General features: G+C 40.0%; 1 protein-coding gene across 1 annotated transcript in view; it reads left to right on the forward strand.

Annotated features, from left to right (window-relative positions):
- GUCY1A2 (guanylate cyclase 1 soluble subunit alpha 2) overlaps positions 1-13,179 on the forward strand; it is a 311,211-nt gene that overhangs the window by 21,614 nt on the left and 276,418 nt on the right. The window contains exon 2 of the mRNA XM_037047730.1: positions 10,187-10,248. Within this exon, the coding sequence (XP_036903625.1) occupies positions 10,187-10,248 (62 nt within the window). The remainder of the gene's footprint in view (positions 1-10,186; positions 10,249-13,179) is intronic.

Here is a 13,179-nt window from a genome sequence, read left to right on the forward strand (position 1 = left end):
ATAATCAAAAGTTTGTTTTAATCCACTTACAGCCAAATCAAAATGAATTTCATACTAAATTATTCAATCCACTTTAAAAAGCTCTTTTGATTGCAGGGGAGACCTTGCTTGTGAGGCTTGACATTCCACGTCTGTTTATAAGAGGGTCCTTTTTTAGTTAAGGTGGTTGAAGAATTTTCCTTGCTTTAGGAGTAATCTTTCTTGATGTGACAGAGCCCCAGTTTACCTTTAAACAATGTTAGCTATAATATTTCATAAGTGATTCCCCTTCTCTTTCCTGTGGTCACTGTCTCTAACTTCAGCTGCTCTTCCCATGCCCTCCCTGGTTTCACGCCCTTCACCTTGGCTGCTTTTGTTGCTCACTGGCCACTTCCCTTGGAGCTCTATACCTTGGTTGGTGACCGGAGGTAATTCTTCATCACACAGTTACAAATGATTATTTAGGCAGTGTATTTAGGGTTGACAAAACATTTCCCCATCTTATGTGTTAATTGTATAATTTAACTGTTAGGCAAAAATATTATTTTCTGGGTTCCTGTTAAAAAACACTTCACTGTAGCTCCCAAGTACTGGAAACAATAGGGAATTCTTTGGAAATGCTCAAGTGGAGGCTACAAAGATGTTTTAACAGGCTAGAAATTATTTCCTGACGTGAGGGCCAAGATGGTATCCTGGGTGGTACTCTGGAGCTGAAATGATGCTAATTAGCTTTGCAGCATCTAATTGGCATCTCTGGGCTCTGAGGCAGGCCTGGCAAAGGTCCTAGATGTTAGACATGGTCAGTTTAGTTCAATTTGACAATTCTTTGTCTACTTCCTCATGAGGAGATTTTCCCATCTAATCATCATATGACACATACTTGTATAATACTTTATAGTTTTATTTCATTTTGACCTTACAACAATCCTGAGAAATAATTATGCTAGGAATTTCTTTATTTTATAGAAAGAGAAACTGAGGTTCAGAAAAATAAACAGCTGTATCCAAAATTACACAATCTAGCTAGATTTACTTCCTTTCAATTGTAGTGTTTTCTGCCGCCACGAAGTCAGAACAACGCATTTCTGTTTAGAGGAGCAGGTTGAAAGCTTGGCTCTTTGGAGGCCATCAGCCACAGATGAGATGCGTCCGTGGACTCAGACATTTACTACTGAAATGACTTTGGGGAGGTTTTTAACTTACCTAGGTTTAGCTTCGCATTTGTAAAATGGGGGTAATGCCTTTTCCTTTCCTACAGGGTTTTTGTGAGGATTAAATGGATTGCTGCATGTGACATGTTGGGCCCAGTCCGTGCTTGACCTTAACATTGGTGACCCCTGTTACAGAGTTCAGTCCAGAAAGCTTCCCCTGTTTCCCTCTGGAGGTGGATTCGGCCCTGCGCCCTCTGTGAGACGCTGTGTGGTCTAGGGGCTCAGGACAGGAGCCTTGTCCCTTCAAATGTTTGCAGTATGGCATGATTTGTTTCCCGAGAAGGTGTCTAGAGACAATACCACGTTGTTTCGTAGTCAGTAGTTTTAGTCAGACAGCCAGCTCGGCCAAGATGGTGACCAGTGGAGCATGTTTCTCCTCAAGTTTTCCTATTAAGAAGTTAATAATCATACTAGAGCTATTACATAGCAATGACAACATTTATAATTAGGAAAAAATCATGCATTTTCATATTCATTAAAAAATAAAAGGAAATAAGGGATTTCAGTTAGATGCATGGAATTTCCTAATAGTCACCAAAGTGAAATGTCACCAATGTCGGCAGCAGCTTGTGGGAGGAAAGGCTCAGGAGGGAGACCCAAGTCTGCTGTCCCCTTGGTGGCTCTTCCAGCTGAGACAAAACACTTTGCTGTTCTGAATCTCGGCTTTTTGCTCTGTGAAATGTGGATATGTGAATAACCACCTGAGACTCATGAGGTTGCTGTGAATATCTAATGAAATAAAGGAAAAGAAACTGATTTGCAAATTGTGAAGTGTTATGCAAACTGAAGGTGGTGTTACTAATATCTCGAGCTCACTGAAAACATTAGGAATTCTTGGATGATTTACATGTGCTCTCGTCTGAAGGTAGGTGAAGGACTAATAAATAAATAACCCTCTGGATCTATGTCAGTTGAAGGAATGTATTTTTCAGCTTAAATTAATATGATGGTATTAAATTTTGTATCAAATCAAATTTAATGGCTATTTTTAGAAAGGCATTAATATAAAAGTAGAAAGTGGCTCTGGCTGGTGTGGCTCAGTGGATTGAGCACCAGCTTGTGAACCAAAGGGTCTCAGGTTTGATTCCCAGTCAGTGCTCATGCCTGGGTTGCAGGCCAGGTCCCGAGTGGGGGGTGCTCCAAAGGCCACCACACCTTAATATTTCTCTCCCTGTCTTTCTCCCTCCCTTCCCCTCTGTCTAAAAAATAAATAAATAAAATCTAAAAAAATAATAAAAAATAAAAAATAAAAGTAGAAAGAAGAAAGTGTTTGGAAAGCTAACATACTTTGTATAGAAAGACTTAATTATCATATTGATTATACGTTAAGTGTATTCAGTCACAATCAGTAAGTACAATGATAATAACTAGTGTGCTTTGCTAATTAGAACGTATTTCTAATAAGACAAGGTTATTGGTTTAAATCCTTTGATGGCTCAATTAGCATAATGTCAGCCTTCACTCTAAGCCCTCATGAGGTCACTTAGATGTACACCAGTGTCCACAAAGAGAATAAAGTGGAAATAAGATGAATCATGCAGATGTTCAGCAAGTATGGTTAGAAGAACTCTGTATTATTATGCATCTCTAGCTTTTGTTTTTATCCTTTTAGCACATTTACTGTTTTTCTTTTTGTAATTAATTGTTTAGACTACTGCAAGCAGCAGGGAAACATCACCAGGTGTTATGCTCAGTTCAGGAATTTCAGTGCTTGAGTTCTGGCTAAAAAAGAAGTCAGAGCTAAGACTCAAACTGTAAGAGCAAATTTATTTAGAACGTCACAGAGGTAGAAAAAGTGAGATGTGGAAGAAATGGACTCAGGGAAGGAGTCACAGAGGCAAAGACGGGCTCTTGGAGCTTAGGAGAGAGGCAGAGACAAGTGGCTTGAGAGGTGAAAGAGGAATGGAAGATCTGGGTATGCTTAAGGAAAAGTGAGAAAGTAGGCCCTGGTGAAAGAAGGGGGTGGGTAAAGGCGTGAACATGTTCCACAGAGAAAGCCAAGCTGGGTCCTCCATTCTGGGGGCTTTAATCTGGGGGTTTTAGGGAATAATCTCAATAGAATATTCCTCAGCTTTTTAAGGTGTGTCTTCTCAGGGCCATGGTTTCCACTGCATGGTCGATGCCAGGGTCAGGGGTCATCAGTCAATGCAGCTGGTCCAGATGTCCACTGTGGCAACACGCCACCTGGTATTTCTGCTTTTTGGGGTCTGGAGCTGAAACATAGCTGAGGCTTAGAAGTCATCTCCAGGGGTTAGTATTTGAGGGCGTGGTCGTGTGAGAACTTGCAGTTTTGCCCATGTCGGGGCACCTGGGGCTCCACACCCTGGTAACCCTCTGTATCTGGTCTGTCATTCCTCCTCTGCTCACGCCTGTCTAACTGCCTACTACACTACCAGTTTTGTTTAGCAAAGTACCAGTGTCAGCCACTCTCTTCCATGTTTCCTGAAAGGTGTTTAATTATCAGTATGTTCTGACCCTCTGTTTACAAGTGCTTAAATTTGCAATGTTTCAGTTCAGAATAACCCTGAGAACTACAAACTTCTTATAAGTGTTTTTCAGATGGGAAAATAGAGGCATTTTCCCCCAAGAGTTCTTACTCCCAGGTGAAGAGATTTTGGCTAATTTTATAAAAAGGTCAGTAGCACAGCTGAGTTTGAAATACAGAGGTCCTGACTCAAAGTTCTATATTTAATTTGCAGTCTATTTTTTCTTTTGGTTTATATGTAGTAGGTTTATACAGAGGCTGGGAAAATGACTATTATGTCTGGATATTTAGCAAGATTGATCATTGTTATAATTACATCTCTTTCAGAAGTAGTTAATCTGGTTGTTTGAAGTGACTTATTTTTACTAGTTTTATTAACAATACCAATCATGTAATTTGATCCATTATTGTCTATGGGCCTAGCCATAAACATAGGGTGTCTAGCATTATAATTTTGATCACTTTAAATGATGGAATTGGGCATGTCATGTCCTAATAAAAATGCTTTTATGTTGTGGAGAAAGTGGAGATCTTTGTCTTGTGATTTGGAGGACAATGAGAAGGGTCCCTTACCACCCCTGCCCCCACCAATTTATCTCTCATGGACAAGCGTATTTACCAAAATTTCACCATTAGTGGTTCAGACTGTCTTATATAATGTGGAGAAACTCATTCATACCATCACCTACCTTAGTAAGGCCTGAGGATTGAGTGTTTGAGGAAACGGAGGTATGATTGACTGCTTCTGAGTGTCATCTGAGATCAGTGTACTAAGGCAATTGAAAATTTTGGTGAGGGAAGGACAGAGAGTTTACAATAATGATTTGAGAGTTTAGATATAGTGGTTGGAATTTGAACTATCAGAATGCAGCATAAATACACTTGCCGCTTTGAGGGTAGGAAAGAGGTGAGCCATGGGATAAGAGAAGGCTGTGGGAGGGAAGGTGGATGCACATATAAAATAAGACTTAATCTACGATTTTGGCTATAGCAATAGGATTTGTCTGTGTACTCTTTGTTTTACAGGTTTGGTTTAAAGAACATTAAATGTGTTCTCAAAAAGAAAATTAATTTGAATCCATGTAATTATGTGCTTTTATGTTGACATTAAAAAAATGCTTTCTTGTGGAAGACAGTTTTGTAGGGGAAGAGATTTTTTTTTTTTTTTTGTAAAAGAGGGCGTCTATTTTGTCTAACTTTGGTTCTTTCTCAGTCAAGCATTGATTAAAATGCCAGTCTGTTTCATTGCATTGGTGTAAGGATCAGTTGGGATAATATGCCTTAAAAATATGAACAGTAAGCTGCTGAACAAAATACAAAAGGTTAAATAATATGTGCAGTATGGGTTGGAGATTATGTGTTTGGATTCTGGAGCAGATTCCTGGAGTTGCAACCCTGGCTTTGTTCCTTTTTAGCTGTGTAACATAGGGCAAGTTAAACTTGCTGTGTCTCAGTTTTCTCATCTGTAAAGTGAGGTGGGAAATCACCTAACATTCATGGGAAGATCAAATAAGTAACCTACCTAATGGGCATAAAAATCATGGTCTCACATCAAGTTAAGTACAATAACCACACATTGTTGTATTTTTATATATTGTTATATAGTAATACATGTCAGCACAAAGTTGAATGCTGACAGAGTGAATGATTTGGAAATTTTAAACAACCCTATATTTGTACCTCAAGCAATGTAGTCCTTTGTTTATCTAACAAATTCTTTTTTATATTGTTTTAAAGATTTTATTTATTTATTTTTAGAGAGAGGGAAGGGAAGGAGAAAGAGAGGGAGAGAAACATCAATGTGTCGTTGCCTCTCACACACCCTCTACTGCAAACCTGGCCTGCAACCCAGTCATGAGGCCTGACTGGGAATCGAACTGTTGACCCTTTGGTTCTCAGGCCAGGACTCAGTCCACTGAGCCACACCACCCAGGGCTAACTAATAAATTCTTATTTGATTATAACCCATTAGTGACAGTTAATAAATGGTACTGAGTTGAATTTAGCAGTTAAGTGTGAACATTTCTCAGAAGCTTCTCTGTATTTGTATAAACTACTATCACTAAAGCTGACTTATTCAGCTATCCTTCACAGAGTATTGGTCTTGGCCATCATACTTATCCCTAAGTGAAAGACTTTTGCCTCTGGTATAAATTGGAAGTAATTGGGTCCCCTGGACTAGTGAATTGGAAATTTTGGGAGTGGTATTCAGGCATTGGTATTTTATAAGCTCCTCAGGTTATTTAAATGTGCAGACAGAGTTGAAAACCACTGGGTTACGGCATTAGTAGTTATATATATATCCACATTATTTAGTCTTTGACATTGATAGATTATTTTCTCATATTTAAGTAAATAAAAGAACATGGTTATTTATAGATACTTCTTTAAAGGTATACCTATTTTTTCATTAATTCTGTAGTTTATGAATATAATATAATAAAGCAGAAATGAATTCATTTGTTTTTAAATTACTTGTGGATTTTTTGTTTGCTTATTTTTTGGCAAGATGAAATGTTGTGTCTATCAAAAAGGAATATGGAGACACAGAATGTTAAAGGTGAGACACTCAATGTGTCTAGTGGAGAGAGGACACAGTTGAAGCCAGCTTGACTCACAGTTACTTATTCACTTACTAGCCATGCGGTCTTGGGGTACCCACTTAACCATTGGAAACCTCACCTTCTTTATCTCCATAAAGTTGAGAGGAACTAGTACTTTGTACTGTGACAACGGCGCTTCATGCTGGGGCACACACACAGACACGTCTCGATTCCCAGCCTCCTGCCCGGTCCCTGCACCATCTGGTGTGGATATCCATCTAGAGCAGGGACTGTGTGGGAGCTTCCCTGGGGCTGTCTGAGCCTGCAGGGCCAGCTGCTGGGGGTGGCTTCCTCCCACTCCTCAGGGATCGTTTCTCCAGCTCTGTTGGGACGGATAGGTGGCTGGCTGTGTGGATCCCATGCCCTTTCATGAGCATGACATTTAGTCTGTGGGGTCAGTTACTGCTGGCTGAGTAGAGTGAAGCTGTTAATGAGACTGGAAATGAAGAGGGCTTCTTGTTGCCACAGGATAGAATGTTTTGGGTACCTTGTGTTTGAGCCCCAGGCAGTACATGTGTAGGACACAGATGGCTGCTTTCCCGTTACAACTACCTATCCAGTGTGTCTGTGTTGAGTAGGGTCGATAAGACAATCAGAGGCCACTATCTATACCCTAGTTTGGGGGAAGCAGCGAAAAATCAAAGACTTGTTTGATTTTCTTTTTTATGATATGAACAGTGGATTTTTCTCCTTTTCCATGCCTGTCTCTCTGTTTTTCTAACATATGGCCATATGCTAGACAAACAGGCCATATGCTAGACATACACTGTTCTCCTGTTTAAAATTCTTTGTGTTCCAGGAAGGAGGTTCATGGGTTGTTTCTTATTGTAAAGTATGAGGCCTGGGGCCCTGATCTTAGCTGTGGTGCTTCAGTGTCCTTCCCACTAGTAGGCCTGGTTCCGGCTTTAGATTTCTCCTTAGTCTTAACTTTGAGAATTCTGCTTTTGTCTCCATCTTTCTGGATTGTCTGAGGTTTCATTGAAAATATTTGTAAATCCAGCTGCCATTTTTCTGTATTTTCCTCTGTCTATTGGAATTGGCACTACTTTCTCATTGTTAACATGACTGGTGGGCCTATTGACTTCTTTGGGTGATCAGTGTCTTATAACATTACACTTGGGGTGAGTGCTCTTCCTCTCGATCATGAGACTGTTGAGGGCAAGAACCATGTTTTCCAGCTAAGCATGGTGACAACTATCATATATTATGTACCTACTGTGCACGAGAGACTTTGCTTTAATTATTCCAACTAATTCTCATACAAATACCATATACATAAAGAATCTTATTTCAGAGAACTTAATTAAATTGCCAAAGATCATCTAGCTAGGGAGTCACAGAGCTGAATTTTGAACTCAGTTTGACATCAAATCCCCTTTTGTAAATCTTCTTTTCAAATTATTTCTTGAAGGAAAGGAAAGGAAAGATGCATATGAGAACAGGATCTTGCCCTGTAGCAAGATGGAACTGTTGAGTAAGGGACTTGTATGGAGTCATGTTCTTAAGGAAAAAAGAGAAGGTCTGCATAATCCTTGCTTTCCCACTGTGTTGACTTGTGTCACTGACCTATGTAGACACTTACTAAATGGGCCCTCTGACCATCAAGGCAGGAGTCACCCCTCATGCGGGTCTTCAATTCATGCTTTTTATTTAGATCAGAGGGGCCCTGGGATTATGTGAGGATGTCTCTCACTGATAAAGCTGTGGGTTGAGCCATTGCGCAAACGCTGAAGTAGATTCCAGTGGATCCTCCAACGGAAGATACTCTGAGGAATGAGGTCTGTTTGAAATCATCCTTGTCTTGTGGAAGATCAGCAGGTTCTCTGCAGTCAGTCTCTATGTGCGCAATTTAGACCATCACAATGGGCCCAGTGGCTTTGGCAAGCAGCAGGAAGTAGGTAAATGCTTAGCAAGTTGAAGCTTTGTTGAATGTGCCCAGAGAACATTTTTCTTTTACTGTATTTGGAAACCATAAATTTAAGTCCTGCTGGGGAGTAAAAGTAATTGCTTCACAAAAGAAAAAAGTCAGTCTTTAAAAGTCTTAACTCTTTCACAAACATGTGCTTTTTAATAACTGGGAAATTCCTGGCATAGGGAAAAAATGTCCTTTTGTAAAAATGAGGTCATTCTGGTCTTAACTGGCCTGGTATGCTCTCTAGTTCCTGCTTTGTGTTCCATGTTTTGGGACACAGGTTACTGGGAGGATAATCCCCCTGTGGATATTAACTGCTTTTAGGGCATGTTGCCAAAGAGAAAGTTATCTTAGCTCAGAAACTGCCAAGCCAGTGCAGGAGGCCCAGGTCCCAGGGGTACTGAGCTAGTGACTGCTAATGACTTGGTTTAGGTCGGCCGTGGGGTGGGTTTGGAGTGCACCTTCCCCGTGCTCTAGGATTGCTGTATGTATCTGCTTCGTCCTCCTCAGATTTCCTAACAGCTCCGCTGCTTCTTGCTTCAGGAAAATTTTTATTTTCCAGGCACATTCTGTTTGCTCTGCTTTGATTTTTATCCTGATGAGTAAAAACATCTGTGCCAGTTTGAGGCCTCCTGTTCGTCCTTTTTTACCTGCTATAAATGACAAACAGCCATTGAAAGAAGTTGTCTGTACCTCTTTCTTTCAGCACTCAGAGGCTGATTCCTCCTAAAATTAACTTCTGCATTGGCTTGGCTAAAGCAAAGATTGTGTCTGAGGCCTTAGATTTGCTTGGGGCAAGGGTTCTTTCTCCTAAATGGCAGTGTAGCACATCTCAGCGGACGCTTTTTGACTTCACTGAAGTTCACTTTTTCTAGCTTTGAAACAGCCATTCCCTTCGAGGACTGTTAGGCAGAGGGAGGTAGTTATGTTTGTCCTGGATATTTTCATGAAGAGGTGAACGTGGAACCTTGACAGCAACCTTTGTATTCTCCTCGAAATTAAATGTAAGGATGACCACTCTGAAAGATTAGAGGTGGGAAATGAACTGACAAGTCTTAACTACTTCCTAGGTACCAGCACTGTGCTAGATCCTTTCTTCTGCTCACTCCTTTAGACTTGCCTGGGTTCTTGCAGTTTAAGTAGTGGGAGCCCACTAGGTCATCTCACTACCTTGCCATCTCACATCTGGAAGAGTCTGTCAGAGTCATTCATTATAATCCCTTAAATCTCAACCACGGTTATGAGGGATCAATATTTTGATAGGCCTTTGATAGCTTTGTTTCTGCTTGATTGACTAAAAGGTTTTATTCTTTAAAAAATTGCTACTCTTGCCACTGAGAATTTGGTTTTTATCATAATTTGTGGATAAAAGCTATGTTCTGGCATTTGGTATCAGGCTCATGGAACCCTTTGGCTCTGTTGCCTAAATAAGCCTAGGAAGAATTTCTTGATTTGGCATTTAAAAGCACCCCTCTATTTTTCAGCTGTCTTGGAGTAGAGAGAGAATTCTAAAATGTGGTCATGAGTTGTTCAGTTATTTGCTTCAGATCCCATTTCTTGTCCCGAGTACTTGCGGGCCCTCTAGGGGGCTCCGGAGCCCTTGCCTGGCATCTCTCGTATGTGAGGGAGTCCGGCTTGCCCTGCTCATGACCCTTGTTTCTGGAGTTCATCTCCTCCCCATGGTTCCCAGGGCCTAGGCTGATTATAAGCAGCCAATGAGCTTTTTATTGAACTTAATAGCTGGTATAAAATAATTGGGAAAAATATGGCTAGGAAATGCTATTATATTTGAAATTCGGAAATTCTGGGTAATTGCTGAGTGCCTCATATTAGTTCCCGTGGGAAAAATACATGGCAAAATGCATAATGGGTTAATATTGTAAAGCAAGAACTCTTTTGAGATAAATCAGAAGCTACATGTTTGCTTATGATGCTCAGCATGGGAATGGTACTGATTTGCTGATAATTTATTTTTATTATTATTATTATTCTGTAGCCTCAGACAATTCAGCAAACTCTCAAGAGGACGCTGCAGTATTATGAGCACCAAGTTATTGGGTAAGTAAAACTGGATTTTGGCCATTACTGGGGGCAAATTAAAGATAATTACTCAAACATAGCGGTTGAGCATGTGGTCTCCTGCCACCCGGGTCAGCCTTATTCCAGGGGCTATGCTCTTATGTGGAGTGTGGCTCACGAGGGGCCCATGGAGTGATTTCCATACGCTTATTTGTGTTTAGTCCATTTAATAATATTCCCTTTTGGCATTGCCTTTGCTTTTTTTTCTTCTTGTGTTTTTACCCTTTTATTTTCATCAACTGGATCTTATAGTTTTCCCTTAGTCATGTGGTAAGATTTCATGGTCCTGGCCAAGAAGCTTTCAATGAAATTTTATAATCTTTCGGTAAGTTTCTAAGAAATCTGAGGAGTCAGGATTCAAACGCTAGGACCTCTTGACATGCTTTTGGGAATCATTTAACATTTATTGTTAGTAGGCACTGCCGTGGGGGTCAAAAATATATTTTTGTCTGTTAAGCGGTTGTGTTATTTTATTATTTTTTCCTGCAAAGCAAAAGGGAAGAAAAGCTTAGTGGAAAAGTAATCTCAGTACCTTGTACAATGCTGTACTGAAGTGCTTGATGAGTATGTTAATTATCATTTCAAAGGGAATTGCTTTCAAACTTTGTCATATCAGTCCTCAAGAGAGCACCACTAGGAAAAACATATTATTTAAACTCATGATATGGCTTTTAGTTTGAGGCCATTAGGGATTTTAGATAGTTTATCCTAATGGAGATAAAGAATGTCAAATTAATCTCTCTCCACACATTCTAAAATAAAAATTAATCACTCTCAATAGGTATGCTGCTTTCCAAGAATGGTATTTGTGTTAAATTTGTTAATATACCCAGAGCTGTTTCTGGTATGTAGTAAATACTACATATTTGCTGTGAGGTTTGTCACCATCATCATTATTATTTTTATAACAATATTAGTAATCAGATATAGTTTTTTTCTATACTTATGAATGCCCTCTTTGATTTGAAGTCAAATAATAATTGATGAAATAGTCCCATTTGTGAACTAAAACTATGTCTTCAAGGCAACTTGGAATAAGAATCTTATAAATTTCATAAATAGATAACTAAGCTATATTTCCATAATCAGCAGGAAATTCTTTGGAGTTGTCTTTTATCCGAATTACAGCCTCAACTCTCCTCTCCTCTCCATCTGCATAGACATAGCCCGTGGCGATCCTTTGTTCATTGCCTACATGGACTTTTCTAGTTCTCTTCAGTGCAGACACAGTATAACGGAAACAGGGAATGAGACTAATATACAGAGGTGTCCTGATGTTTGACTGGTTCCAAATAGGTCTGTTAGTGTGTTTTTCACTTGGATGTTGGCTTCCTTCTGAGAACTTGAAGTCCCTTTGCTCACTGCCTTTGTTTGCACTCATGCCCAAAAGGGCGAGCTGGCAGGGTGTTGTCACATTTGCTTTTCCTGACTTTGTCTTTCCGTTTCCTTCAGCTATGGCTTCCATGTCCAGTGCCCTCTCTGGCCTTTTAGACTCCTTCTTTCTGCTTTCTTTCTCTTTCAATACTGAAAAAGGAGAGCCTCTATTACCACTAACTTTTGGATTAACATGTATACATACTAATGTGTTGTTCCTCTTAAGAAAATACAATTAAAGGCTCTTCATTTCTAACTGTGAAAAGGAATGTGTTTTTCCATTAAAGCGATTTCAGGCAATATTGCTGGCAAGCATTAGTTTACATATTTCTGAGGAGATTAGGGTGGGAAAGAGATGCTTTCCCTAATCTCTGAAATTGGGCTTTGCCTAAGGCTTGTCTTGAGGAAATTCAGCCTTTAGGAACCTTGGGTTGGGATGATCAATTCCAGAGGGATTACTGCCAGTGGGAGCTAGCCCTTCTCTCTGTCTCTCTGTCTAAATCTTCACTCCAGGACATTTTTTCATTGCTTTTAGGGAGAGGGGAGGGTTGAAGAGAAAGAGAGAGGAACATCCACGTGAGAGAGAAGCATCGATCGATTGATTGCCTCTGTACACTCACCAGCTGGGGATCGAACTCACAACCTAAATTTTGGTGTACGGGATGATGCTCCAACCAGCTGAGCCACCCAGCCAGGGCTAGCCTTCCTCTTCTTAATTTTGTAATTTAGCCGCTAACCACTCATCTTCCCATCTTCCCTCTCCTCTCCTTTAAAATTCTGCCCTTGGATCTGCTTTATTTATCAGAACTCCAGGATGGTGTGGTTCTGTTTCTTCATGAACTCAACCACCAGTGGCCCATAGAAATCCTATGAGGTGTTTTTAGTTTCTAAGACTTAGACTCGAATGCGTATCCCAATTATACCAGGCTTGCTCAGCCTTAAAGCCTTAGTGTGCACTGTTCCATTTTTCTAGAATGCTCTGTCCCCAGATGTTTGTGTAGATTATTCTTTTTATACATTTAGGGGTCTGTTTGAGTGTAATATCTTCAGAAGAACCTTCCCGGCTACCCAGTCTAAAGTGGCCCTCCATCCCTTACCTCAGTGTCTAACCCCTATCATTTTTTGTTATATTATTTTTCATTATTCTTGTCATAGTACTTATCATTAGCTTATATTATTTTATTTATTTAATTATTTGGTTATTTATTGTATTTATTTTTGTATTTCTGTACCTTTGTAAATGCTTGGTACATAGGAGAGGCTAAATTTTTTTTGGTGGGGAGAGCCACGAGAGAGTATGAATAATGAATAAATTGCCCTTTAAAAGGCCCTGGCTGGTGTAGCTCAGTGGATTGAGCATGGACCTGTGAACCAAAGGATTGTGGTTCGATTCCCAGTCAGGGCACGTGCCTGAGTTGCAGGCCAGTTCCCAGCAGGTGACGCACAAGAGGCAACCATACATTGATATTTCTCTCCCCTTCTCCTTCCCTTTCCCTCTAAAAATAAATAAATAAAATTGCCCCTTAAAAGTATGTA

Source organism: Sturnira hondurensis, unplaced genomic scaffold, assembly GCF_014824575.4.
Source record: "Sturnira hondurensis isolate 20B ecotype Veracruz unplaced genomic scaffold, ASM1482457v3 Scaffold0006213, whole genome shotgun sequence".
Taxonomy (NCBI): Eukaryota; Metazoa; Chordata; class Mammalia; order Chiroptera; family Phyllostomidae; genus Sturnira; species Sturnira hondurensis.